Here is a 27,902-nt window from a genome sequence, read left to right on the forward strand (position 1 = left end):
CTTTAAATGTAACATGCAAAACAATCCACAACATGATTCACTGAAAGTGCCCCCCCCAAAAAGTAATAACTTAATTTTTTTAAATACTAGTAAATAATAATCTAATATTTAACATCTTTAATACTATTGAATTGTTATGGACCACGCAATTCTCAAACAACAAATTTTGTTGTAATATATCTAATTTTGTCAATTTATACAGTATACAAAAGTAGAATTGTGACATTACCGTGGTGCTTAGCAGAACTTACTCATCCAGGGTTACACAAAAAAAAGGCATTTTACACAACACTGTCCAACCACAGAATATATTAACCCTGTGTTAAGAACCTGTGACAGTTCTCAACTCCTTGGCTTTGTACTGTCAGCAGTTAGTCATGTTGGTGCGAGTTCAGCTGAATGTGGGGGTCTCTATTCTGGGGCTGCTGCTGGAGCAGAACTGCCTTCACTGGAGATGGATGGCCAGGGAGGCCTGGATGCATCCAGATTGTAAGCCACATATCTAACCAGTTTCTGTGTTATACCTCTGGAGTCGGACAGTACACTGCGGCTCAACACAGAGCACAACACTTCTGGAGAAATACCTTCACCAATACATCTTTGGCTTTGCAAATGTAAGATCATGCATGTTCGTCTGTAAGCAGCAATATTCTCTTTAAATACATTTAAGTGTGTATGTATACCTGTACATATGTATTAATGTAGGCATGTACTGCCAAAATAAAGGAAACACCATCATAAGTGTCTTAATATGGCGTTGGGCCACCACGAGCCAGAACAACTTCAATGCGCCTTGGCATAGATTCTACAAGTGTCTGGAATTATTGGAGGGATGGGACACCATTCTTCCACGAGAAATTCCATAATTTGGTGTTTTGTTGATGGATAACAGTCTCAGGCACCGCTCCAGAAGTGTTCAACTGGGTTGAGATCTGGTGACAGACACACACTTTAAACCCCCTAGGCTCCTTTGAGACTCCTCTATCAAAGTCACGGAGATCTCTTCTAGCCATGGTAGCCAAAATAATGGGGAACTGGGCATTTTTATACATGACCCTAAGCATGATGGGATGTTAATTGCTTAATTAACTAAAGAACCACACACGTGTGGAAGCACCTGCTTTCAATATACTTTGCATCCCTCATTTACTCAAGTGTTTCCTTCATTTTAGCAGTTATATATATATAGATATATGTATATAAATATATATATATATGTGTGTGTGTGTCACCCTCACGCCCAGTGCACCTGTGCCCCTGCTGAGGCTGTGGAGTGTCTCTTGGCCTCTAGCAGCGAGATGGCCTGCTGCTTGTCACTCTCGATCTCCTTGAGTCGCTTCTCGTCCAGGAAGGACACCAGAGAGTTCCTCATGTCAACCACCTCCAGCATCTCCTGTAGCACACGGTCCTCTTCTCCCTGCTGCTCTGCCGTCTTCTCAGAGTCTGGGGTGGACACGGACACGATAAAAGAGGATTTTACAGACATACGTCAAACTTCGCACAGGAGCTGAACAAAAAGCCTATCCGCTCCCTCTTTGCCCCTCCCAATAAGTGAGCTTTTAACAACGCTATCAGTGAGACAAATGCAACGATCCAGTCTTTTTGTAGAGAAACATACCATCCAGCTCCATGTATTGTCTGAGCTCCATCTCCAGCATGCTCTGTTTATCCTCCAACTCCAGCTGTCGAGACCTGAGGAGCAGAGGAAACAGAAAACAGTTGAATAGAAGTGGCTGGTTTCATTCAATAGGGCCTTAGTTGCAGTTAAGGGACCCCCCCCCCCACCCACAGCTCACACTCAGCTCATGAGTCAACATGGCAAAACAAGGGTGCAGCTATGTTGAACACAATAACAACTCTGTCAGGAGTGTGAAGTCTGCTTCTCTGTCTACTTCAGCGAGGGACTCTCACCACACAAGAATACCACACTCTGTATAATGTATGGAAATGTATTGAAAAGTTCTACACTCACGCCACCATGAGGTCTGACTCCTCAGAGACCAAGGCGTTCTTCTGATGGACCAGATGGATCCACTGGTCGATCATCTCAGGGGAACCTCCACTGCCTGTGGGAGAATGAGAAGATATGGTGGGGGGAGGGCGAAAGAGACTCAAGGAGTTCCTGCTCCATATTCCTTGATCCCTAAAGTTTGCCAAATGCCAATGTTTCGCTCTACGGACCTCCATCCGAGCATCACAGGATAAGTTCAAGACAAGCGATGTTCAAAGTACTGTGTTATGGTTCGCTAGATCAAATGAAAGCGTTGGGGTGGGGGTCGCACCTTCCTCTCCTCGGAGTACCTGCTCCAACACCACACCTTTATCCTCCAGCTCTTTAAACGTCACCTCAATCTCCTCCAGGCGTCTCTGAATAGACTGGGTGGAGGGAGGGAGGGGGGGGGGGGGGTCACAAGCATACAATAAGATGAGCTTTAAAGCAGAAAACACTGGACAAGCAGCAAGACTCAATACTGGCAGGTCCAGTGTTAAGACTAACCATCCCAATGTAGAGCTGTTCTGATCTGGCATCAGCAGACTGTCCTGTTCAGACAGTGAACTGACCTGTGCAGTATTCAGTAGGGTGCACCAGAGCAAAACCTTTTGCAACAATAAATGTTCTCTCTCTAGTAAACACAATCCTGTGCTTTACTGGCAAATCTCAGTATAGTGAACCGACCTGTGCTTTGTGGAAGCGCTGCATCTCACACGTCTTGGCCCGTCGATCCAATGTCCTCATCTTCAACAGCTCCAGTTTCTCAGCCTCCACAGGGTCTGAAGGGATGGTCTGGAACTAGAGACAAGGGAGAGTGTGTGTGTGAGTGCAATGTCTATGGACTTAATATGCCAGCCAGGCAAGTCCCACTCCTTACCTTATCATCATATAAATCCAAGCCATCTGGTGCAAACATATCCAACTCATCCTCCTCCTCCTCCTCATCATCATCATCATCAGCACCATCTTCCTCAGATACACTGTGGCCATGGTGTACTTCTTTGAAGTTAAAGAAATACAATTATTAATTAATACAATTATGAAGAACATGGCTATTAACAACTGCTGTTTGCCATATAAATAAATAATTGATAGGTATAAAGATGTGGTCATACTGACACCATATAATTAGGAATCAGAATACTAAAATGGACATGAACCTTCTTATGATGGGATAAAGGTCAGCCATTTTGATCAGGGAGTTGGTTAACTACGGTTTGCCAGTGCTGTGATATGATAGTGTAAAATAATGAATTTGAATCATTTATCTGCACTGTATGTTTGTTGGCTAGCTAGCCAGACAGTTTTAGAGGAATGATTATATCATCATCATATATATATATATTTATTTTTATTTTTATTAAACTGCCAATATGCCAACATTCTATTCGAACAATGCAGTCAATCCACAGCCATATACACTGGCTCAAATCAGTTGATGATAGGACTTAGACAAGTTGTAAATGCAACAAGTACTGATATTGTATCACGTAGAATAGCCCTCGCTGCTTTCCAAGAAAACATAATTATACAGAAAATGTGTATGAAATCCATTTGAACTACAGTGAGGGAAAAAAGTATTTGATCCCCTGCTGATTTTGTACGTTTGCCCACTGACAAAGAAATGATCAGTCTATAATTTTAATGGTAGGTTTATTTGAACAGTGAGAGACAGAATATCAACAAAAAAATCCAGAAAAACGCATGTCAAAAAATGTTATGAATTGATTTGCATTTTAATGAGGGAAATAAGTATTTGACCCCTCTGCAAAACATGACTTAGTACTTGGTGGCAAAACCCTTGTTGGCAATCACAGAGGTCAGACGTTTCTTGTAGTTGGCCACCAGGTTTGCACACATCTCAGGAGGGATTTTGTCCCACTCCTCTTTGCAGATCTTCTTCAAGTCATTAAGGTTTCGAGGCTGACGTTTGGCAACTCGAACCTTCAGCTCCCTCCACAGATTTTCTATGGGATTAAGGTCTGGAGACTGGCTAGGCCACTCCAGGACCTTAATGTGCTTCTTCTTGAGCCACTCCTTTGTTGCCTTGGCCGTGTGTTTTGGGTCATTGTCATGCTGGAATACCCATCCACGACCCATTTTCAATACCCTGGCTGAGGGAAGGAGGTTTTCACCCAAGATTTGACGGTACATGGCCCCGTCCATCGTCCCTTTGATGCGGTGAAGTTGTCCTGTCCCTTTAGCAGAAAAACACCCCCAAAGCATAATGTTTCCACCTCCATGTTTGACGGTGGGGATGGTTTCTTGGGGTCATAGGCAGCATTCCTCCTCCTCCAAACACGGCAAGTTGGGTTGATGCCAAAGAACTCCATTTTGGTCTCATCTGACCACAACACGTTCACCCAGTTGTCCTCTGAATCATTCAGATGTTCATTGGCAAACTTCAGACGGGCATGTATATGTGCTTTCTTGAGCAGGGGGACCTTGCGGGCGCTGCAGGATTTCAGTCCTTCACGGCATAGTGTGTTACCAATTGTTTTCTTGATGACTATGGTCCCAGCTGCCTTGAGATCATTGACAAGATCCTCCTGTGTAGTTCTGGGCTGATTCCTCACCGTTCTCATGATCATTGCAACTCCACGAGGTGAGATCTTGCATGGAGCCCCAGGCTGAGGGAGATTGACAGTTCTTTTGTGTTTCTTCCATTTGCGAATAATCACAGAAACTGTTGTCACCTTCTCACCAAGCTGCTTGGCGATGGTCTTGTAGCCCATTCCAGCCTTGTGTAGGTCTACAATCTTGTCCCTGACATCCTTGGAGAGCTCTTTGGTCTTGGCCATGGTGGAGAGTTTGGAATCTGATTGATTGATTGCTTCTGTGGACAGGTATCTTTTATACAGGTAAGAAACTGAGATTAGGAGCACTCCCTTTAAGAGTGTGCTCCTAATCTCCGTTCGTTACCTGTATGAAAGACACCTGGGAGCCAGAAATCTTTTTGATTGAGAAGGGGTCAAATACTTATTTCCCTCATTAAAATACAAATCAATTTATAACATTTTTGACATGCATTTTTCTGGATATTTTTGTTGTTATTCTGTCTCTCACTGTTCAAATAAACCTACCATTAAAATTATAGACTGATAATTTCTTTGTCAGTGGGCAAACGTACAAAATCAGCAGGGGATCAAATACTTTTTTCCCTCACTGTATTTATATTATTATGACAATATTTTAGGATGACAGTAATTGTCCTTCACAACTTCTGATATAATCACATGCCTTACTTTATTTTCCTGCATAATTAAAATCAGGATTATGCCTCTACTGCCATTCTTTCTAATTAGACTGGTTTGGATTACTCCCTGACCAAAGTGGCTGCCATTTTCACCCCATTCTGGAACTTTGAGGGTTTATGACATAGCCCCTCTAGTAATTTAATAGGATCTCTATGGCCGAGACAGTAAATTCACACCACACTAGGGTCTTTACCTGGGTGGCTGTTGAGGACGCTGAAGCGTTGGTCCCTCCCCAGCCGAGGGGAGGACAAGTTCCAGGGGGAGAACTTGGAGCGGACCCTGGCGTGCTGACCCTGGCCCTCCGCTGGTTCCTCTTTCCTCCTGAAGCAGCGGCGGTTCCTGTGCTCCCGTATGTGTCCCCCCGCGCCAGGGCCCCCACTCCAGTAGCCCTCCTCCTCCTGGCCGTCTGCACCTCAAATCAAACTTTATTAAACCCTTCAAGCTTTCGACTGGGTCATTTTAAACATGATTTCTTTTATCATACCTCAAAAAGGTGGTATAGTTCACACTCCCATTTAAAAATCGCAACATTTTTACAGGTAAAGCAATAGAAGAGACAAAACAAAGAAAAGGTCATGAAAGAGAAAGATACCTGGGGGTTTGGGTGGGCAGGGACCCCCTGCTGTGGCTGAGGAAGAGGAGCAGGAGGAAGAACCGGGTGTCTCCGAGTCAGAGTCCAGGCTGAAGCTCAAGTTGACTAGGTGGTTCTTCTCCTCGTCGGTCAGCTGCAGCTTCCGCAGGGATGGCTTCGGCCTGGAGTCAGGGGCTGCCTTGGGGGTCCCTTTCTCTCCTGCTGCCCTGGAGGACCCCTTCTCCCCTACATGGGCTGGTGACGTGTCCCTTTTTGGGGTGAGGAGGACGGTGCGTGGTTTGGGTACAGGAGGGGAGGTCTGAGGGTTTGGGATGGCCGAGCGAGCTTGGCGAGGTTTTGGGACAGGGGTCAGAGGATCCGAGGGGGCATCCTCACCCCCCTCCTTCCCCTCTTCCTCCACCTCACAGTCCTCAAACCCTTTCTTTATGAAAATGTCTATGGGTGGATTTGGTGAGACAGGGGGCTCCTCTACAGGGTTAGGTTGTTTGCTACTGGGGTCTTCCTGACTCGGAGGATGCAGAGGCTCCATGGGTTTAGGAGGACCCGAGTCTAGATAGTACTCATCGTCCTCAGAGGGACAAGGTGAGGGGTCTTCACTGGTGATCGAATTCACACCTTTCTCCTCCTCGTGATCTCCGATGTTATCCTAGAAGGGGGAAAAAATGAAAGAAGCATTGTAGCATTAGCATTGTTGTGATTAAACATTCCTCTGTAAATGAATGGTTATGGTACACTGCCCTGTTGGAAATGAACAGGTCTTGTGACTCAACGCTAATGTACTACTTCTACCCACTAGCTGTCCTTAACTGTTCTTTACAGACAAGTTGAGCCACAAGCTGGCAACATGGTATGCAACAGAACGGTTTAATTTCCCATCTGCTCAAACTCAGAACAGAGAGACCCACCTTAACGGATGGGGATTGTTCCCTGTTCTCTATCTCTAGCTGTTCAGAGTGCAGATCACAGTAGAACTTCCCTGAGGGCACAAGAGGGAAAACAACAGCTTGCACAGACTCTGGATCTTGTACATGTTAGAGATGCTACTTGACAACCCTTTCTCCCGTTCTCCTTTTCACATGAACCACAAAACACGTAAAAGGGTATCTTTCATTCATTTTTCATATGGTGCATAAATAAATTAAACTGTGCTGTATTTATCATCCGGATGTAGGTTCCTTGCCTTGGAGGATTTAACTTACTACAGGTATGGAAGTTGTTGCACACAAACTATATTCTGTTTCTGTATTGTCTAAAGAGGGAGTAGCTTGCTGCATCTTTGTGAGCAGACAACATTTCAGAAGATAGAACACAACATGTCACTGAGAATATTTTCCATACTTGAGTACATAACGACCATGGAAGTCCTATTTGCATAGTAACATGATGTTGCGCTTGTAAAAAATTCAAAGGCTCATTAGGATCCAGCAGATATCCCACGAGACTGAGTGCCAGTCTACGCTATCAGGTCACCTCCTTGGCATTCGACAGCATGCTAAGGAATTAACATGATTAGCACAAACAGACTGGCACTCAGCAGTAGAAGAAGTTGTAATGCTCACTCACCCGTGTGCTGGCTAAAGGTATAACTGCCAAGTCTGAGGGTGGTGCCACACTGCTGGCAGGTGAAGCAGCTACGGTGGAAGAACTTGCCCTCAGTACTGATCCTTTCCAGCACATAGACCCGCTGGCCGCAGAAGTAACACTCCTCGTTGTTCATTGACGTCGGGCTTAGTTCAGGGTCAGGGGTCACCTCAGGGGCTGCGAGAGGGGCTACAGGCTGAGAGCAAAGAAATTGAGACCAACAATCATATTTGAACAGTACTTCAATAACTTAGCACAAAAACATGTGCTTATGATGTAACAATAGCAACTAGTCCTGAAGGCCAAAGAAAGAGGAACGACTCAAAATGACAAATCTGGCGTGTTCAACAATTATTACAAAGGTCTGTACCCTAGGTGTTATACCCCAGTAGTAACCAAAGAGAGGAACAACCACCAGTGATGTCAGTAGTTCAATAACATAGCACGGAAACATTGTATAGAATAGCAGTTGGAGTAGTCCTTAAGTCTGCAGATACATCCATCACACAGCAAAAGGTTAGCGCTGCATGGGAGTCTATGGTAATGAGGATAGCATTTGTATTCTAGACACTACTCACATCTTCCTCATCTCCCATCCTCATCCTTTTATCTTTTTCTTCTGTCTCGGCTGCCAGTCTCTCCTGTGTAAAAGATAAAACAGTCACATGGCCGTTTATGGTTTAAAATATGCAAATAAATAATGGATGATGTCAAAATGAACAATGCTTTAGATATTATCTTACATGCTTGAAAGGTGTCTTTGCTATTACAGTTGATTTTGGAAAAGGCCAACAAAGGTAAACATCTACTGCAAGTGTTCTGTAGTATGGTATTAGTTATAATAACGAACTAAAACAATCAAATGATGACTAAAACACATTGTTTAACTGTTGACAATGAATGTACAATGAATGAATCAAAGTATAATTACAAGAACCAAAACCAAAATGGCTGGGCATGTGAATTCAAGGTTCTTATCTAGAGAACTCTGATATTACTGTAAGTAAATAGTTAACGACAGCGGGGAGTTGCATGAAAAAGATTGACAGTCGATGTGAACTTGAGGTTAGCCTACTCTCCATTTTACCCAACAGACAAATGTTTTTAGCGCGCTATCCCTGATACTGTATTGAGTAAATAGCTGACTAGTCGCAGTGACAACATGCAGCTGATTGCCTGAGCCTTACCTTGCGTCTTTGCAGAGAGTTGTGCTTGAGCTTGTTGAGGAAGAACACAGCCTGAAAAGACAGGGTCTTGGACGGTGTCAGGAGAAGGCTCGGGGGTTCTGCTGCAGAGACACAAACGCACTCCAGCTTTAGTTTCATACTGTCCCTGTTCTGCCAGAACAACACACACGTTTCACAGGCACCAACCTAACAGCAGAGAACCTCCCTACAGCAGAGAACCTGCATTTTAAAATGTGCACATCTTCTTGTACATAAACAATGTGTTCTGGCTTTTTCTCTACCAATCTCCCGTATGTAAAAATCCTGTCAGTCATTTTTTATTACAGATCCAGCTTCTCCACACTGCTGTTGAAAATAAGGCTTTGTGGAAGATGTAATTAAATTCAACTTGTCAATCCCCCTGAGAGATCTCGTGTGTAAGCGCCCCGTGACAGACAGGACATGTCCCTCGTGCATGCGCATCTGTGTGCAAGCCAGACAGCCGATCCCCCTACAGAGAGCTACTGTATGCTACCTACGGCATCACAGCGACAAGGCAAGCGGAGCAAGTCACACCCTCTATCCAAGCCTGCTTCCAAATGCTGGATCACCACTGAAAATATCTCTGCTACACACTCTGCTAGTATTTACCAGAAATAACCCCGGCAGCAAAAACAGACCGGGAAAATCCTTCTTCCTCACAGCAGGAATATTAGATATAATTTAGATGACGCTGAGGCTAGTCCCACCCAAGCCTGATAAGCCATTTCCTCACGGGCTGCTGTGCCGTTTGCTTTGACTGCTGCCTGGCTTACCGACTGAGCGCAAGGAGCAGCACAACCCTGACAGTCAATCAGGGCTGGTTATGAGCACAGACCCAGCTACTCTAACCAGAGGAATGCTGGGTAATGCTCTTAAAGGGACAATGACAGCCCTCTCCCTCCTTATCAACACAAAACACATTTCATAGAGAAAAAACACCTGGGCCCAAGGTTGTACAAATGGGGGTTACATAAGCTATGCACTGTCTAAACAGCAGAGGTAGGGCCAGATTCAATCGCTTTCACTAATAGTAGGCTATGTGATATGGTTAATATTGAAAACTGCTGAAATTTGGTCCAGCATTTTTAGAAATGAAGCACACTAAAAACACCTTTACGTAATGAATACAACTACGCATAATGTTGAGATAACAATGCAACAGTAACATTCTACAAATATACATAATCTAGTCTCGTGATAGCAGACCTCAACAACAATTTCTTGTTCAAGATGGCTGGCGTCAAGGCTACAAGTAATCAAACAATCACGGTGCTAATTACTGTATGTAACATGTCTGACAGCCATTGCCCTGATGCTTACCTCTAGTGGGCGTCCTTTCGTTGAAGGCATCGTGGATCTGTGTGAGGTAGAGCACCATGGAGAGCTTATCTATCTGTTCCTTGGTGGCCATGTCACTGGCTGATATGATGGGAGGGATGCCCAGCTCTTCCTCCAGGAGGCTGAAGGCCAGCTGATTGTTGTGGACCGAATCAGACTCCTTCAGAGAGGACATGTCACTGTGGAGGGACAGGTAAGGGATAGTTACTATGTTGACCAGGGCCATGTTCAGTAGGGCACACCATAGAAAATGGACATTTGCTTTCTTATTGGACAGGTAGTAGCATGGAATTAGAATAATTTGAACAGGAAAAGCCTCTCAGACCAATGACATTTTACTGTAGCCTCATGGGTAGTTTTTCCTTCTGTGGTACTACTTGTGCATTTGCTAAATTTGTGGTGTATAAGTTGAATTGTCCCCTTATAAAGCCCACAGACTCACATAAGATGGGGTCTGAAGGTGTTGATGAGGGCACACAAGGCCAGGCCAGACCTCCAGGACTGGGTCAGATCCTTCACCTTCACCCTGTCGTACCCTGCCGTGTGCTGCTGGCACCACTTCAACAGCTCCTCAAAAGCTCCAACTGAATCTTGGCCATGAACACACATAGGAACACTGCATTAGGATTTAGAATGCATGCCTAATAGGCCTACACTACGCAGGAATCGCTCCTCCATTTCCTGGTTGTTAAAATTCTAATAGTTCGCCTAATTTCAGTTTAGTGACAAAACATGCAGAGAATCATTGTACCATCTAAACCACTGTGAAATATCTTTCCATAACCAAAAATATTGTATTTTCAGATGTTTGAAGCGGGTGTACAAAACTTGAAAGTAAAAGACTGCAAAAACTAAACTTAAGAACGCAATAACGCACATAGAACAGATCTACCGCTTCTTAAACTTGCTTTCAATGAGAATGACAGATCTATAACTCACATGTCTATGTGTATTTGGTCAGGTCTCCCAATAAGTTACATATTGCAGCTTTAAAACTTGTAATTCCATTACAGAATTACCCCCCAAATCTGTAACGGAATTACTGCAACTGAATGGGAAATCATAATAGTCACAAACCTGTCCTCCCTTCCACTGGCATAGTGTTATGTTCAGCTCAGAACTGTTTTCTTTGTCTTTCTGTTATCTGGTCTGGAGTGTTAAAACAGTCCGAGTCTGGACAGTGCTCTGCTATGCTGCACTGTGATTTCCAAACTTGCGAAACATGAAAATTACTACATTCAGATCCATAATTATGCATCTCTGTACAGTACAGATCAGTTACCCATGATGTAATTCCGTTACCGTAATTCCATTACCAGATGTAAATCCACTTGTAGTTCAATAACCAAAATATATATTTTTCAAACTCAAGGTGTCATGTCATAGCTGACACCCCATTCTTTCTGCAGACATCTTTGAATCTTAATTTAGAGCACATATTTAACAACGTTTTTGGAAAATGTAAATCTGTTACCAAAATGTGCATCTGCACAGTTCTTCCACTACGTTCTTTTTTGTAAATTCTCCAGTGGAAATTGTTAAAAGTAGTCCTTGTGCATAGAGTTGTATGGTTTGTAAAACATTAAGATCAAAGGTTTTTGTTTAGCATACATTTAAAGTGGAAAAAACTGAGTCAGTGTATTTCCGTTACCGTGGAATTGCCCAGCACAGTCGTGCCCAAACAAAAATGAATCATGCCCATGCTCCCATCATGCATTACTGCTTTAGTAAAGTGAAGCTAGACAAACCTTGTCGCAGGTGAGACAACCTGCCTTTCTGCTTCTTGGTTAGTTGGCCCAAATCAATATGGTCTTCAACATCATACAGATGTTGCAACTTTGGAATGCATGCAAAGAGAGAGAATCATGTTAAACAACATAGCACTTGATTTGAGTTGAATTTTATAATAGAGCCAGAACACAGTAGCCTGGTCCCAGATATGCTTGTGCTGTCTTGCCAACTCCTACGGTCATTGTCAAGCAACGGCAATAGGCGTTGGATATACAGCACAAACAGATCTAGGACCAGGCTAAGAACACAGTAAGCTTCATAAAGCTGGTACTCAAATGCAGAAGCTGGGGTTTGGTTTGATGCAGTGTAATTGATCTGGTAGTTTGTGAAAACTAAAGCCTTTCAGATCAATACTCCTCTAGTGGGGGAAATCAAAAAGCATTTCCTAGCCAGCTCAACACTTCATACACAAACAGAGCAGTTTCCTGGCAACGCATGTATACTCTAGGAAATATCAACCCAAAATGGCAGAGCAGCACTGATATAATTCACAATGTGTTAACAATGTTACTCAGCACAATATCTATTCACTTTGCTAGCACTGATACAGTGAGACAGTTATACCCTTTTCACACCATCGAACCAACCTGAACCAAACTTTACTGAGCTGGCCTGGTTACGCATCCACTATAGTTGCTGGAACCGTGTTGAAAAGAAAAGATCCAAGCCAGCACAGTGTCTTTCAGGTTGGCCCAATAGTGTGAATCAGGCATCAATGGAGCTTTGAGTCTGTGCTGACCATAGAAATAGAAGGACTATAATGTAATAGATAATATTTGTGTGTTTCTGACCTGGTTGGTCTTGATGGAGTTGAGGTTGACGTGCTGGTAGCGTGTAGTCGGGTCTATGCTAAAGGCACTGTAGTTTTTACTGATGTTCTCTGGCGTGGTCTGGGACAGGAGCTGGTAGATACTCTCCCTATTTCAGTCAGAGGGAAAGACATCTCCTAGAAACACTTATACCTCAGAAGCTCAGTGTAGAACTGAAGAAGAAGCAGCTCCAAAGGAACAGAAGATTGATGGGTTTGTTCAGGAATATTTTTTTTTAAAGCAGCTGCTTGTGAAGTAATGGATGTTCAAAGAATGTTGTGAGGAAAAACAGTTAAAGGCCTAGAGTGCTATTACCAGTTGGAGAGTTTTCTCTGTAAGGCCCGGCCAGGGTGACCCCTTCTATACAGTAACAACGAAGAGGGATGGGCACATGATTTTTGAGGTGATGTTTATGATCATATAGAAAAAGCTTTGTTACCGTTCAGCAATGACCTCCAGGTGGGGTTTTCCCTTGCCCCAGCTCCTGACCATCCACGCTGTGTCGAAGGCAGCCAGAAACCCACGGGCAATACCTGTTCCCAGAGGCCAGAATGGCTGTGGACACATACACTTTCAGAATAGTGCTGTATGACAACAGGAAATTGTATGTAGACACTGTTATGCCCTTAGGAAATGGAGTATAAAATCGTCTAAGTGATGACCGTGTATAAAGTACAATCAGTGTACCATTGTGTGTATAACTGAATGTATATACAGTATGTGAGAATATAGAAACCATGAACATGTTAGACATTTTACAACAAGATCATCATCCATCACATGTACATGACCTCTCACCTCCACCAGGCAGTCTCCGACCAGGCCCATGAGTAGTTTCTTTCCTTTCCTCTCCCTGACTAGCGAGGCGTTCTCAGCACGGTGCATACAGGTGAAGTCAAACATGGCCACGTCAGGCTGGCCAGCGTGGTTCAGGGCAAACTGCATGTTGGGCAGGCGGTGGCCTGTGGAGAAGTGGGCAGCGCCGTGGGCGTAACGCAACAAGGCGTCCTGGTCCACGTTGGCCTGGCCCAGGAGCTGATTGGCGTCGCTGAAGTCCTGGAGACAATAGGGAACATTTTTGATGTGGTCACAGAGGGGACACCATATAATTAAATAGAACAAAAATACAAAATGGGGGGTACCGATACTCAAGCAGTAGAAAATTGGAGAAGCTGATAGTCTGTACTACTGATGCAGACCAGCATAATTAAAGCACTGGGGTGGTGGTGACACACATCAGAGAGCTGTCTATCACGGACTAGAATCTAGATGCTGCTTTATGTGAAAACAATGGATATAATCCTCCCACGTAGTCTAGCCAAGCATTATATGCTCCACATAAAGAAGCAAGCCGACACTGAGTCAGCATCTTTAAACAAAGTGGAACAGTGACAAGAATTACACAAATACCAACCCTCCATAATCATGCGCAAATATATAGAATGATTACAGCTTCAGTGCAACAGAAATACTAAACAGTTACTCAGCAGAACATCTCCCATCTTGGCAACTGAACTATAACAGATGAGACAGAGGAAAGTCTCTATTTTGATAACAGGCAGAGTGGACTCTAATCACTTGAAGACAAAACAAGAAGATCTGGCTTTGTCGTTCCAGACTACTAGTGTGACAAGAGGGAGCGAGAGTGAGCAGTGTACACAGTAGCATGGCTGGGGAGACCTAGTGCTGACCCTGTGCTGCATAGACATCAATTACATTAACACAGTTTATTAGCGGCTAATCCCAAAGAGCAGGAAAAGCCCCCAGCTTGTTTGGGGAGGACAATGTTGGGATCCAGGCTTGGGCCAGTTTGTCTCAGTGTTGTGAAACGCCCTCTAGAGGCCTAGTGTGGAGCTGCTGCTGCTGGTTGTAATGATGTGGTTCCCTCACCTGTTTAATGACCCCCATCTTTAACAGGCTCTTCTTCTTGGCAGTCATGACAAAGTAGTGGGTGGCGTCTTTATAGTAGACTATGTTCTCCAGATCAATACCTGGAGGGAGGGTGGGAGAGATAGAGAGGAGAGAGAAAGAAAGAAAAGAGAGGAGATAGAGGGCGAGAGAGGGTGATGGAGATATGGAAAGGGAGAGAGAAAGTGAGAGAGCGAGAGAGGGAGATCAAGAACGAAATGAATGAATGAGAGAGAGAGAGAGAGAGAGAGAGAGAGAGAGAATGAAATGAATGAGTGAGAAACTAAGAACAAGACAATGACAGGACAAGTGAAACAGCACTAGAGCACAAGAGAAGAAGAACAGGAGGATTGCATCACAGATGATAGCATCAATTCAAATGACATTGACAAGAGGAAGAGGGACACAGATTAAAAAGACAGCACTCTCCACTGTCCACTCCTTCTCTGTCGCCATAATTGTCACCATGCCCAGATTGTGCAATATTCTTTATCACGATCCGCGGTCGCTGAAACCTTAGTGTCCAACAATAGAAGTGTTTGCACTCACTAGACCCAAACCAGGGGCATAGAATAGAATCCTACCTTTCTCTGTGAGCAGGTCCTGGAAGAACTTCTGGTTGTAGATGCGGGCCACACCACTGATCTCTGCCACTTGGGCCTCGGCTGCTGAGTGATGGTTGATGAAGTTACATGTGATGCCGATGGCCAGCTTTCCTCGCAGCTCCTTCCACCTGAAGCCTGGGGAGAAAGACATGCATATCAAGGAGAAGCACATGCAGCCTGAATTCAGGTGCATATAATTGAGTGTTTCCGTTTAATAAATCAATTGTATCTGAGCTTGAGTGTCCGGCTACATTCTTTATTTTCTAAGTGTGTCCTCACCATCAGGGATAAGGTCCTATTAAAATATGCTGGTCTAAAGTGCGTACAGTATGTGCAGCAGGATGACAGCGTGTGAGTGTGTCCTCACTCCTCACCATCAGGGACAAAGCGTCCTCCTCCTGCAGAGATGAAGACATCAAACTGGAACTTCCCAGCAGGGTGATCGTCAGGATACAGCTTGGCCATCCAGCCTGATGGAGGGAGCCATAGGGAACCACAGAGAGAGCATAGCATTAAGGTCTATTATCACACACAGGACTCTGGGCAGATTATTTCAACTGCCCTACAAGCTTTTACAGCCATGCAAATAGCTATTATTTTATTTCTCTAATACAGGGAGGGAACAGAGGGGAGTCTAGAAGTACCTGTGGCTTCTGAGGGCTCCACAAAGCCTTTGAATTCCACCCCAGTGTTAACATCCACCCCCAGGAGGAGAGACACCTTCAGTAGTATCAGCTGGAGCTGACGGATGCCTGAAGGATACAGACACATAGAAAGATGTATGATATTGTCACACAGGGAATTTAAACAATCCTCTTCAATTCAAACAGTTGACTGATGCCTGATGATACGGACACACACTACCAGTCAAAAGTTTTAGAACACCTGCTCATTCAAGGGTTTTTCTTTATTTTTACTATTTTATACATTGTAGAATAATAGTGAAGATATCACAACTATGAAATAACACATATGGAATCACGTAGTAACCAAACAAGTGTTAAACAAATTCTTCAAATAGCCACCCTTTGCCTTGATGACAGCTTTGCACACTCTTGGCATTCTCTCAACCAGCTTCACCTGGAATGCTTTTCCAACAGTCTTGAATGAGTTCCCACATATGCTGAGCACTTGTTGGATGCTTTTCCTTCACTCTGCGGTCCAACTCATCCCAAACCATCTCAATTGTGTTGAGGTCGGGTGACTGTGGAGGCCAGGTTATCTGATGCAGCACTCCATCACTCTCCTTCATGGTCAAATTACTGCAGTCTCGTCTGAACAGTTGATGTTGAGATGTGTCTGTTAATTGAATTCTGTGAAACATTTATTTGGGCTGCAATTTCTGAGGCTGGTAACTCTAATGAACTTATCCTCTGCAGCAGAGGTAACTCTGGGTCTTTCTTTCCTGTGGCGGTCCTCATGAGAGCCAGTTTCATCATAGCGCTTGATGGTTTTTGGACTGCACTTGAATAAAAAAAAGATGTATCCGTATTGACTGACCTTCATGTCTTAAAGTAATGATGGACTGTCATTTTTCTTCGCTTATTTGAGCTGTTCATGCCATAATATGGAATTGGTCTTTTACCAAATAGGGCTATCCCCTGCCTTGTCAGAACACAACTGATTGGCTCAAACGCATTAAGGAAAGAAATTCCACAAATGTACTTTTAACAAGGCACACCTGTTAATTGAAATGCATTCCAGGTGACTACCTCATGAAGCTGGTTGAGAGAATCCCAAGAGTGTGCAAAGCTGTCATCAAGGCAAAGGGTGGCTATTTGAAGATTCTCAAATATAAAATACATTTTGATTTGTTTAACACTTTTTTGGTTACTACATGATTCCATATGTTATTTAATAGTTTTGATGTCTTCACTATTATTCTACAACGTAGAAAATGGTAAAAATAAATAAAAACCCTTAAATGAGTAGGTGTTCTAAAACTTTTGACTGGTAGTGTACACAGGCACTGTATGTGAAAAAATAACAGTAATAGATTCAACTAAATAAGGTTTGATTTAGTCATGCATAAAGATATATGATTGGCATTATTACATCAGTAAATCTAGTTGATATAGTATGGCAGTGGTAGACATACTGATGTGATCCAGAGCCCCAGTGCAGAATTTGCCGTAGAACTTCTTGGCAGCCAGCCCACGCAGGTCATAGATGGTGTAAGGCCAGAGGTGCAGTACGTTATTCCGGGAAAAAGAGTCCCTCTTCTCCAGTACCACCACCTGAGCCCCCAGCAGAGCCAGCTCTATGGCTGTCCTCAGCCCGCACGGCCCTGCACCCAGCACCAGGCACTGAGGAGAGAGAGGGAGATACAGAGGTGGGTAGAGGGGGGAGAAAGAGAGAGCGAGACAGAGGGAAAGGGTGCGTGAGAGAGAAGAGGGGAGAGAGTGGGGGGGAGGAAGAGAGAAGGAATAAATATAGAGAGGAAGGAAATAGGATAAAGCTCTGCAGTTGCTGAATGCACCTTGATAGTATCAAAAGCACTGACAGTACTCTGCCACTGTAGAGACACAATGCTGATGTTGAAACCTTTAACACAACTAGAGATCCAATACTAACAGAGCACCACACAGCCACCCTCCTTGTACAAATGTATTTTACTTTAGATAACTTCTTGAGTATTCCTCTTCTTCGTTTAAATGAGAAGAAATAAATACACATACCTTGGTTTTGGCACAGACTTTGCCCTGCTGGTAATCTTGGTGTTGGGCTCGCTTGTCCAGCTTGATCCAGAGAGCTTTGGCCTTCCAGTAGTTGAGCCTCTCCTTGAGCTTGGTGTAGAATCTCTGGTAGTCCCGGGGGTCCAATTGTAGGTGGTGGCAGAGCTCTGAGAAGGTACGCTGCACCTCCTTACAGGTCTGGGTCTGGACAAACTGGTCAAAGAGGGCATGGGAGGGGTTGGTGGGGTCTTGGTTCACCATGGTAGTGGATGCTGAACCTGTGCCTCCAGATTCTTGGATGTTCACTGTGGATAAAGTAAACACCAACACCATGAGAAAACAAAAATATATAAGATATATTATTAAAGTTGTCCTCTAAATGGGCACACATTTTTAAAAATTTTAAATAAACTGCCTAAAAATAACTGAGCTCAATTACAGAAGTTATTATAATATAAAGACTAAATAACAAAGTGATGCATTTTTGCCGTTGGGCTTTGGAAATATATGGAGGTGGTCTAGAGGTCTGACTAACAGACAACAACTGGGGACAATTCCCTCTGTCTGAAAATAAAACCCTAAAATTAGATGGTTTTAAAGCCACCCGAGTCATAGTCATCCCTAACTTCCCCAACCATGTGTTCTGTGTAGGTTCGTTATCTTTATGACAGCTCCCTAAGATTGAATGCTATGATGGGTGTTTACCATTGAACTTAGTGACGCTATATTACACACAAATAAGACAGTCTACTCTTAATAAAAACACTTCCTGTATCTTTGGTCCAGTGTTTCTCTTTCAGAGGGAAGAGAGACAGAAGTGGTTGGCCACATCACACTGAACAGATGGGATAATCTTAGCTTCACACTGACCACAAATAATACAGTCGCTATCCTCTTTACTTAAACTGGTTAGATAATAATCACTTAGTCAGCATTGGCTCTGGGCGCGGTAATACTAATAGATCTGAAAAGGGCTTACTTGGATCACATAGGCAGCTAGCATCAAGATAAACCACTGTTCAAGTCACATAGCTGAGCATTACAATGACTAAAACAGACTGCTACTAGAACTCCTTCCATACACCTATACTACTACTACCACTACATGTCAGTCAAAAAAAGCAGTAAATATACATACAGATATGGACAGAAGAATCATTAAACTCCAGTTTAAATGTGCAGGCAAATGTAGACCAACCTAAAATGTTTAAAAGCAGTGACAACAACTAGGTGACAAACTCTACTCAAGCTACTGTATGTGTCAAGCATTTAGTGCATTGTGGTTGGCAAGTCATTTCCTGGAACTAATGTTTTGTTCACACATGACTTCCTGAGATGACATTTACAAATGCTGTAACTTGCTGGTTATATTCAGCATCTTCTGCTAGACACCTGAGGCAGACAGACACAAACCCTATTGGACAGATTGGGTGAGGGCTTTTTATGGCCATAGAGCTATACAAATAGATGTGTTTGTGGGAGAAATATAGGCTACTGTACAGTACAACCTAACATAACTGTATGAAGAGCTATTCATTCAATGGGCCGAGATTGTCCAGGTCTTTGTGTGGATGTTAAGAATGAGGTCATAAAACAGGCTCTAGTCTACAGTGTACATTATGCATGAGGAACCCTCACGCTCTCAGTAGCTCTCCCTCTATGTACTTGTAGCATTTCCTTGGAGTTCTCTTTGGCCCTCATATAGTTGCTCTGTAACAACTCAAATGTTATACTGGACATTGATATAACATTGCAGCTGAGAGTTGAACCTCTCCGTCACTGCATCAGGCAGAGCTAGAAATCAGACACAGCCTTGACAGTTGGAACACTTCAGCTGTCAAATCTAGCAGTATCATATCAACTCAGGCCCAACAGTCACACTGTAGCTATGCAAGGGAATCATATCTGTCAAAATACACAGGATATTGCTTCACTGGAGACAAAATGACTAAACATGTTCCTCAAAACCATATCATTAAAATCATAACTGCGCCGCTCTCCAGTCATGCATGCTCTTGAACTCAGCTTTACAGTGACGTGAAGTGGCTGCCATGGTATAAACCAGAGGCACACAACCACACTAAAATGTGGGCACAAATTTCTGCCTTGTAATGATTAATCCTTTATCAAATACAATAACAGCTTGCATGTGGGCACAAAGGTCAGGGTAAAAGTCCTTCTCTCAATAGACCTCAAGGAAACAAATAAAAGTGTGTCCAATACATGTAAGCAGGAGGCCACTTTCAGTATCAGTGGTGTGCAACTTGAATGTCCTACTATCCTACTGTCCCCAGCATCTCATCTTCTTCGGGTCATCTTATGCCAGTCGTTCATTCAAGTCTGTCACACACCTACGACTCTTTGTTCAGCTTCATTTTAGATGTGATATTTCTGGTATCCTTCTTCTTTGTTAAGCAACAGACATCTGCAAACAGAAAGTTGTCATTCATCTTCATGCGCAACATCCTGAGTATTTCATCTAAGAGAGAGACAAGAGCAACGGTATTTGTTCATAGTGTCGAAAGACAGTTGACAGCCTCAATGAAGTGTTGGCTGCTGTGGTGGAGAAAGAAAGTAGACAGTTCTTGCCTGTTCTTGACTCTTGTGATGATGTATGTGGTTAAGAATGCTGCACCCTGCAAAGCACACAACATCTGCCTGGTACAAACACACACCATTTAGAGTCTGTTTCTTTCCTGAGGTTCTACTCAAACAAGTCTTGTCATGACAAATATGGAAATGGTCAGGAGCAAAACCTTGAAGAGTGAGGAAGAACCTTTCCTTATGAAGTAGACTGCTCTGCTTGAGCAATGATCAAGTTATTGCTATACTTTCGACAGACAAGGCAGATGTTACATTTACGTGAGGAGAACAACAGTGGATAAGGGTTTTTGTCTTACCCCGTCACGTGTCGGCTGAGGACAAAGGGTCTGCCACAATGACTGGTCTGCCACAATGACTGGTCTGCAAACGCTGCGGTGTATATTATCAAGCTGCTGAATGCCTCTAACATGACAGAGCAGCCAAAAGTTGGGGCCAGGAAAGGGGCGGGACAGCAGAACAGTAGACACAGCACAAATGAGGTAGAAAGAAAGAAAGGTGAGTGAATTGGGTATGAGATGCTAACCGTATTTCCCTGAAGGTAACTAACGTGTTTTTGCTAATTTGCCAAAAAACAAAACAACTACGATACCAAGGTTGTACTTGAGAATTCTCAACTCCACGTTACAATGGAGTTGAGTGGCAATGCGTTTTGGCGAAGTGTACCTCCGACTACATGAAGTCGGTATCACATCGATACATGTAAAAATGTACATTCTTTAATGTGTACCTTGTGCCCATTTGTCTTGTGTAAAGGTGTTATTTTCTTTGGGTGCTGCAATTTGTAATTTTTGATAAAAATAGCATTTTATTCGACCTCCACCAAGGGAGGTTGATGTGTGCAATTTAGATTTTCGGGTGTAGTTACCCTTCAATTCAAGTGCTAGAACAGTGTGTTGTGAACAACATTAGCATGAGCAAAAAACAAGTGGAATTGGTGGGTCACCTTCAAAATAAAAGTCCACGCCACTCAACTCCATTGAGATGTGATGTACATATTGTGGTGTTGAAAATTCTCTGCTACCAAGGTTGATTGCTATACAACAACGGGAAATTGATAAATGAAATAACAGGAAAAAAAGGGGTTGCTGAATAATATGGTGTGTGCCAATCCTGCCCTGCAGAACGTTCTTTCTGGTTTCAATTACAAAGTAGGCCTAGTATCTGTAATATTACTGGACTTTCAGAATAAAACTTTATTGTGCCATTATCCCAACTGTTACACCGAGAAGATTGAATGACTGCTAATTTTAGCTGTCATTCAATCTTCTCTGTGTACTCTGAATGATCCCATTATACCAACTGTTACAACGCAACCCGGACAGGAAGCTCATGTCATTGACTCAACCCACTCAAGTGACGCACCCCTCCTAGGGACGGCATACCATCATCTTTGAAATGCAAGAGAAAGGCCATAATGTATTATTCCAGCCCAGGCACAATTTCGATTTTGGCCACTAGATGGCAGCAGTGTATGTGCAAAGTTTTAGACTGATCCAATGAACCATTGCATTTCTGTTCAACATTTGCCCAAATGTGCCTAATTGGTTTATTAATAACTTTAAGTTCATAACTGTGCACTCTCCTCAAACAATAGCATGGTCTTCTCTCACTGTAATAGCTACTGTAAATTGGACAGCACAGTTAGATTAACAAGAATTTAAGATTTCTGCCAATATCGGATATGTCTATGTCCTGGGAATTATTTTGTTACTTTACAACCTCATGTTAATCGCATTAGTCTAGGTTAGCTCAAACATCCCGTGGGGGACCCACCGATCCTGTAGAGGTTATTAATTTAAGGTTAGAGTTAAGCACAATGTTAGCAGTGTGGTTAGGGTTAAGGTCAGGTTTACAATCAGATTTTATGAAGAGAAATTGTAGAAAAATGTGGGTTTAGCCATAATTATGACTTTGTGGCTGTGGTAACTAATGATGACCATTAATAAAGGAGAGAGTTTCTGCATATTATGCAACAAGGACAGTGGTGTGAAGTACTTTTAAGTAAAAATACTTTAAAGTACTCAACCAGTTGTTTGTGGTATCTGTACTTTATCATTTATATTTTTGACAACTTTTACTTCACTACATTCCTAAAGAAAATAATGTACTTTTTACTCCATACTGACACCCAAAAGTACTAGTTACATTTTGAATGCTTAGCAGGACAGGAAGATGGTCCAATTCTCACACTTTTTAAGAGAACGTCCCTGGCATCTCTACTGCCTCACTAAACAGAAGTGCTTCCTTTGTAAATGATGTCTGAGTGTTTGAGTATGCCCCTGACCACCCATAAAAAAAAATTTAAGAAAGAAAATGGTGCCGTCTGGTTTGCATAACATAAGGAATTTAATTATTTATACTTTTACTTTTGAATTTTAAGTATATTTGAGCAATTACATTTACTTTTGATACTTAAGTATATTTAAAAACAAATACTTTTAGACTTTTACTCAAGTAGTATTTTACCTTTCTATTAAAAGGTATTTTTACTTTTACTCAAGTACGACAATTGGGTACTTTTTCCACCACTGAACAAGGGTATCACTTCACTTTAAGTAATATAACACAAATGTTTACTTCTTTGTTTTGTTCTCAATCATATCTTAGATCGAATGATTTGACAACCACAAACAGGCCTACAGTAGCCTATAACATGTAGCCTAGGTCTACTGCCTCATAACATACAATATGGATTTGGCATATTATTTGTTTACCAAACTATAATGTTTAAAAACACCTCTAAAAAAGACATTGGGTTAGTATCTCAAGGATATGCAATTATCTAGACCAACCCTAGCTCACAGTACCTTGAACTACAGGAGGCTTCTGGATAAAATGACATTTTGACACTGCATCTTACCTCCACCCTGTATAAACTCATTGAAAGGAAGCCATCACTTCAGAATGAAATGAAAGGTATAAAGTTCTAGTCTGTTAGGGATCATGACCTTATGTGAGGTAAAACACTATTTACTGTAAACTGATAGACATCAACTGACTCACTGCCTGGTTGCTCAACCAATGTTGTTATAGTCAATATAAGAAACATCATTTAATGCACTTTACAACATTTGCCAGATTAGTTTGCAATGTACACATTTTATTCCAACATTGTCATTTGAATTTTAAACAATATACAATAGTATTTAGACAATAGCAAAAAATATTGCCTGAAATTCTTACATTTTCCACAGAATGCAGTAAAAAAGATTATATAAAGGAATATCACAGATCCAAAAACTGCATAGGTTGAGGAGAAAAAGAGCCAAAGAACCCAATGGAGACGTCCTTGTTTTATCAATATGATCATACAATGAGGATTAGGATTAAGACGACAGACTAGTCAGTCTGCTGCTCCATATATTCACAGGACCGAAAACATAACTCAGATTAATAATCTATGCCAATGTCTGAGAATTCAATGAAAACAGTGTAGAATTTCTAGTGGTTTATGAAATCTTAGCACTCAAGAAGCTCTACAGTACCACAATACCCAGTTCATATTCTTGATGCAAGTCTTCTTGCCACAGTAACATAGAAACCATGCTGTACCACAGCACTGTACATCAGCTGTCTTCTATAAAAACACTGACCTTCAGTTCGCAAGCCAGTCTCCCCGCCTTAAGAGTAGGAAAGACTTCGACATGTTAACGTATGATTGATTAATGCAATTTTTCATAGCAGAAATAGAATCAGTGGCACCTTTAGAGGCTATATAAAAAGGTGCTCTCTTATTCTGAAATGAGGAAGATGAAACCTGAGGTGCGTTCAGTTTACTTAAACGTTTGCGGAACAGTTTGTACTGAACTACACGTTTCCCCAAAATGTTCTTGTACCTTCTTGAACAGATATTGAGGTACGTTTGCTGCGTGTGGCTTGACGCAATGAGTGACGTATTTAAAAGGGCAGTGGCCATGCTAATAGCGTTCCCCAACCCAACCCCACCACGTTTTTCAACTGGACGTTCAGTACCGTTTCCATTCAATTGAACGTTCCAGAAAGTAAAAAACGTACTGAACGCACCACAAACAAAGCTTGTTTTCAACCATGTTCCTCTGGCAGTTCCTCAGTCAGATGTAGTACCAATAAGCATGGTTTCGTAAAAAGATGGAAACAAAGTAAAAGTGGTACAAAGACAGGCGTATAAAGAAAGATGTAATACAAAAGAAAAATAAAAAAACCTGTTTCTTCACTTGTCACTGATGAGCTCCCAATATAATAGTGGGATGTACCGTAGACATGGCAACAGGCAGAATGATGCTGAAAATAAATAGACAAAACAAAAGGACCTTTAATAATATGAATAAATTAGAAACAGGATATATACAAAAATATTAGCATTGAGGATATTTATGTACAATTGCCCAATGACAGTGGATGTTCAAAATGCCAATTCAGCATCTCAGGCCACTGGGAAGCTCTGTCGTCTCATGCAGGTTGACGTTTATTGTCGTGAGTCTTGTCCTGGAGGCACAACTGAGCGATTTTGCCTTAGATAAGCCAGCTGCAAAGTCAAAATTGTCTATAATGTAAAAATTCATGAAAACACAAATTTGCTTTTTTGTCATAATTGAAGGTTAGGCATACGTGTTGACAGTGTAGTTACGGTTAAGGTTAGGTTTAAAATCAGATTTTATGATTTTGTGGCTGTGCCAGCTAGACCACTCTGCAGAGCTGTCTCCAGAACAAGGTTCATGATGAAAAATGCTAACCTGCTCCTCTCATATCTTCAGAATCATTTCTCCATCATTCAATGAAAACAAAACCACTAAATACACTATATATACACACATATGTAGACACCCCTTCAAATGAGTGGATTCAGCTATTTCAGCCACACCCGTTGCTGACGGATGTATAAAATCAAGCACAGAGCCATGCAATCTCTATAGTCAAACATTGGCAGTAGAATGGCCTTACTGAAGAGCTAAGTGACTTTCAATGTGGCACCTTTCCAACAAGTCAGTCCCCGGTTGCAACACTCACTACAGAGTTCCAAACTGCCTCTGGAAGCAACGTCAGCACAATAACTGTTCGTTGTGCGCTTCATGAAATGGGTTGATGGCCGAGCAGCTGCACACCAGCCTAAGATCACCATGCACAATGCCAAGCGTCGGCTGGAGGGGCCATTGGACTCTGGAGGAGTGGAAACGCATTCTCTGGAGTGATGAATCATGCTTCACCATCTGGCAGTCCGACAGACGAATTGGGTTAGGCGGATGCCAGGAGAACTATGCCCGAATGCATAATGCTAACTGTAAAGTTTGGTGGAGGAATAATGGTCTGGGGCTGTTTTTCATGGTTCGGGTTAGGCCCCTTAGTTCCAGTGAAGGGAAATCTTAACGCTACAGCATACAATGACATTCTAGACAATTCTGTGCTTCCAACTTTGTGGCAACAATTTGGGGGAAGGCTCTTTCCTGTTTCAGCATGACAATGCCCCCGTGCACAAAGTGAGGTCCATACTGAAATGGTTTGTCGAGATCGGTGTGTAAGCACTTGACTGGCCTGCACAGAGCCCTGACCTCAACCGCATCAAAAATCTTTGAGATGAATTGGAACGCCGACTGCGAGCCAGGCCTAATCACCCAATATCAGTGCCCGACCTCACTAATGCTCATGGCTGAATGGAAGCAAATCCCCACAGCAATTTTCCAACATCTAGTGGAAAGCCATCCCAGAAGAGTAGAGGCTGTCACAGCAGCAAGGGGGGGGACGACCAACTCCATATTGATGCCCATGATTTTGGAATGAGATGTTCGACGAGCAGATGTCCACTTACTTTTGGAAGGTAGACTCAGCGATATGACATAGATGCAGAAATTAACAGCACAGTGGATTCATTTGGCAAGGCTCAACTTCGCCTGGCTACCACGCTGTAACAGCGTGAAGCAAACCCGTGCACATGCGCAGATACTGGGTGTGACTATGTGAGTGAAGTCTTGCATCTCGCTCATCTCAATATCTGCAGTGCTGCTCGTGGCAACATCATTTCGCTGAGTCTACCTTTAACCAGCGGCTGCACTGATACCACTTCTCAAATAATAGATTGTGAAAGGTCTAATGGTTACTCCTTTCCTGAAAATAACTAAAAACCATTGCAGAACATTGACGGAGTTTTAATCTGAATGTTTGTACAACCAAAGACTTAAAATACATGCCTTAGATATTTGATGGAATATGGATGGTATTATTCCGATGCAGTAAACACACGTTTGGGAATGATTCACAAATAGTGTGTATAATTACAGGGCAACGCTTATTGAACTTTGTAGTAAGAAAGAAATAAACTTTAAACAATGAAGAGAGTAGAAAATAGTACTTTACAGCATTGGCACAAAAACATTGCAGCAGGATTCATGGTCCCCTTCCTGAGAGGAGACTGAGTGATCGTCAGTAGCCTTTTTTGTCTTCTTCTAGAAAAGCTGTGAATATAAAATGAAAAATAACAAACAATATTCTCCTCTCATCTTCTTTAAGAGTGCCTGGGGAGGGGTGTTCCATGCATAGCAATTCTAATTTGTTTCATGGAAGTGTCTGCGTAGTGAAAGTTCCGCCCACCTCGGTCAACTACAAACAACACCTCAAGCTGCCAAGAATGGCCACAATGTAGAGGGAAAATGTTCACCTGAAATAACTGTGGCCTGATAATACCAAATATTCCAGGTTTTATAACAAATTTTATCAAAAACATAAGTGATATCCGGACAACAGTACCCCTCAGAGTTGCTTCTCAAGCAGTCTGTGGGAATAGATTGGAAGACATACCATAACAAGAACCCATCCTTAAACATGGAATCTCATTGTAGAGAGGAACCAATAGGGATATGAGAACTCTGTTATTTCTTTAGCCCTCCAAAGGTGTATCTCTAAAGAGATGGATTGAATTGGTGCATACAGTTGGTTGCTGCTCATGTCCAATGATGAATGACGGGGGGGGTGGAGCTACCGCACAATGTCAATAGGAGCACATAGTAACTGACAGGTATGAATGTAGATTAACTCAAAATAAACCAGTAAATTAGTGCTGTCCTTTTCAAATCAGAAGGATATCAACATCAATCAAGTAACAAAATAACGATATCGTCACATTGAATAATTATAATATAGTCAGGAGTAGGTGTGTGGTCATTGGGAGTTCAGTTCCAGGTGCAACAGAGGTCAGTCTGGTTGTATCCAGAGCACCGTTCCCCTCTCCCCTTCCAACATGAGCCCTATAGTACCTCAGGTTCTCGACTAAAGGTTCTCCCCGGGCTGGTACTGTGGCTCAGTGGAGGTAAAGTAGTCTTCCAGGAAGCCCTGCAGGTACTCGAATGTGGGCCTCTCCTCAGCGTCCTTCCTCCAGCAGGTGAGCATGAGGTCATGGAGGGAGTCAGGGCACTCAGCAGGACAAGGCATCCTGTAACCACGCTCCACCTGGTCCAACACCTCACGATTCACCATGCCTGGGGGAGAGAGAGGAAAGGGATGGGGAGAACACAAACATCATTATACAGGGGCCGAATGACAGGAGAGATAAATGCTGCATTGACCTTCATGGT

At 42.7% G+C, this 27,902-nt stretch overlaps 2 protein-coding genes across 10 annotated transcripts in view; both read right to left on the minus strand.

Moving 5' to 3' along the window:
* Positions 1-1,096: 1,096 nt before the first annotated feature.
* LOC139542313 (F-actin-monooxygenase mical1-like) lies at positions 1,097-20,787 on the minus strand. 7 transcript variants are annotated; one of them, XM_071347582.1, is made up of 27 exons: positions 20,658-20,787; positions 20,347-20,415; positions 20,109-20,182; positions 17,761-18,062; positions 17,181-17,388; positions 15,727-15,834; positions 15,457-15,552; positions 15,062-15,217; positions 14,460-14,560; positions 13,368-13,625; positions 13,009-13,124; positions 12,552-12,678; positions 11,718-11,805; positions 10,412-10,559; positions 9,952-10,148; positions 8,611-8,711; positions 8,002-8,064; positions 7,406-7,619; positions 6,748-6,818; positions 5,843-6,488; positions 5,444-5,656; positions 2,871-2,992; positions 2,678-2,791; positions 2,283-2,376; positions 1,973-2,066; positions 1,619-1,692; positions 1,097-1,443 (listed from the first exon to the last, which is right to left on the minus strand). In XM_071347582.1, the coding sequence occupies exons 4-27, from the start codon at positions 18,016-18,018 to the stop codon at positions 1,235-1,237; spliced, it is 3,876 nt and encodes a 1,291-aa protein (XP_071203683.1). In that variant the 5' UTR covers positions 18,019-18,062; positions 20,109-20,182; positions 20,347-20,415; positions 20,658-20,787; the 3' UTR covers positions 1,097-1,234. The 7 variants fall into 7 exon arrangements, with proteins under 7 accessions (XP_071203683.1, XP_071203682.1, XP_071203677.1 ...); XM_071347581.1 differs by having other exon boundaries at positions 2,871-2,989; positions 5,444-5,662; XM_071347576.1 differs by having other exon boundaries at positions 5,444-5,662.
* Positions 20,788-23,440: 2,653 nt separating this feature from the next.
* The window catches only part of LOC139542316 (proto-oncogene tyrosine-protein kinase Src-like), a 53,017-nt gene continuing 48,555 nt past the window's right edge, over positions 23,441-27,902 (minus strand). For all 3 annotated transcript variants that reach the window (XM_071347587.1, XM_071347589.1, XM_071347588.1), the window contains one exon: positions 23,441-27,806. In XM_071347587.1, the coding sequence (XP_071203688.1) occupies positions 27,598-27,806 (209 nt within the window). In that variant the 3' untranslated portion in view covers positions 23,441-27,597. The remainder of the gene's footprint in view (positions 27,807-27,902) is intronic.

This window comes from Salvelinus alpinus, chromosome 17 (assembly GCF_045679555.1).
Source record: "Salvelinus alpinus chromosome 17, SLU_Salpinus.1, whole genome shotgun sequence".
In the NCBI taxonomy this organism is placed as follows: Eukaryota; Metazoa; Chordata; class Actinopteri; order Salmoniformes; family Salmonidae; genus Salvelinus; species Salvelinus alpinus.

Coding starts and splice junctions, on each gene's coding strand:
- LOC139542313 (XM_071347576.1), bottom strand. CDS start 18,018: ATGGTGAACCAAGACCCCACCAACCCCTCCCATGCCCTCTTTGACCAG. Junction 6,489..6,747: donor AACAATCCCCATCCGTTAAG/GTGGGTCTCTCT, acceptor TCCCCCTTCTAG/GATAACATCGGAGATCACGA. Junction 1,693..1,972: donor GAGTCAGACCTCATGGTGGC/GTGAGTGTAGAA, acceptor TCTGCTCCTCAG/GTCTCGACAGCTGGAGTTGG.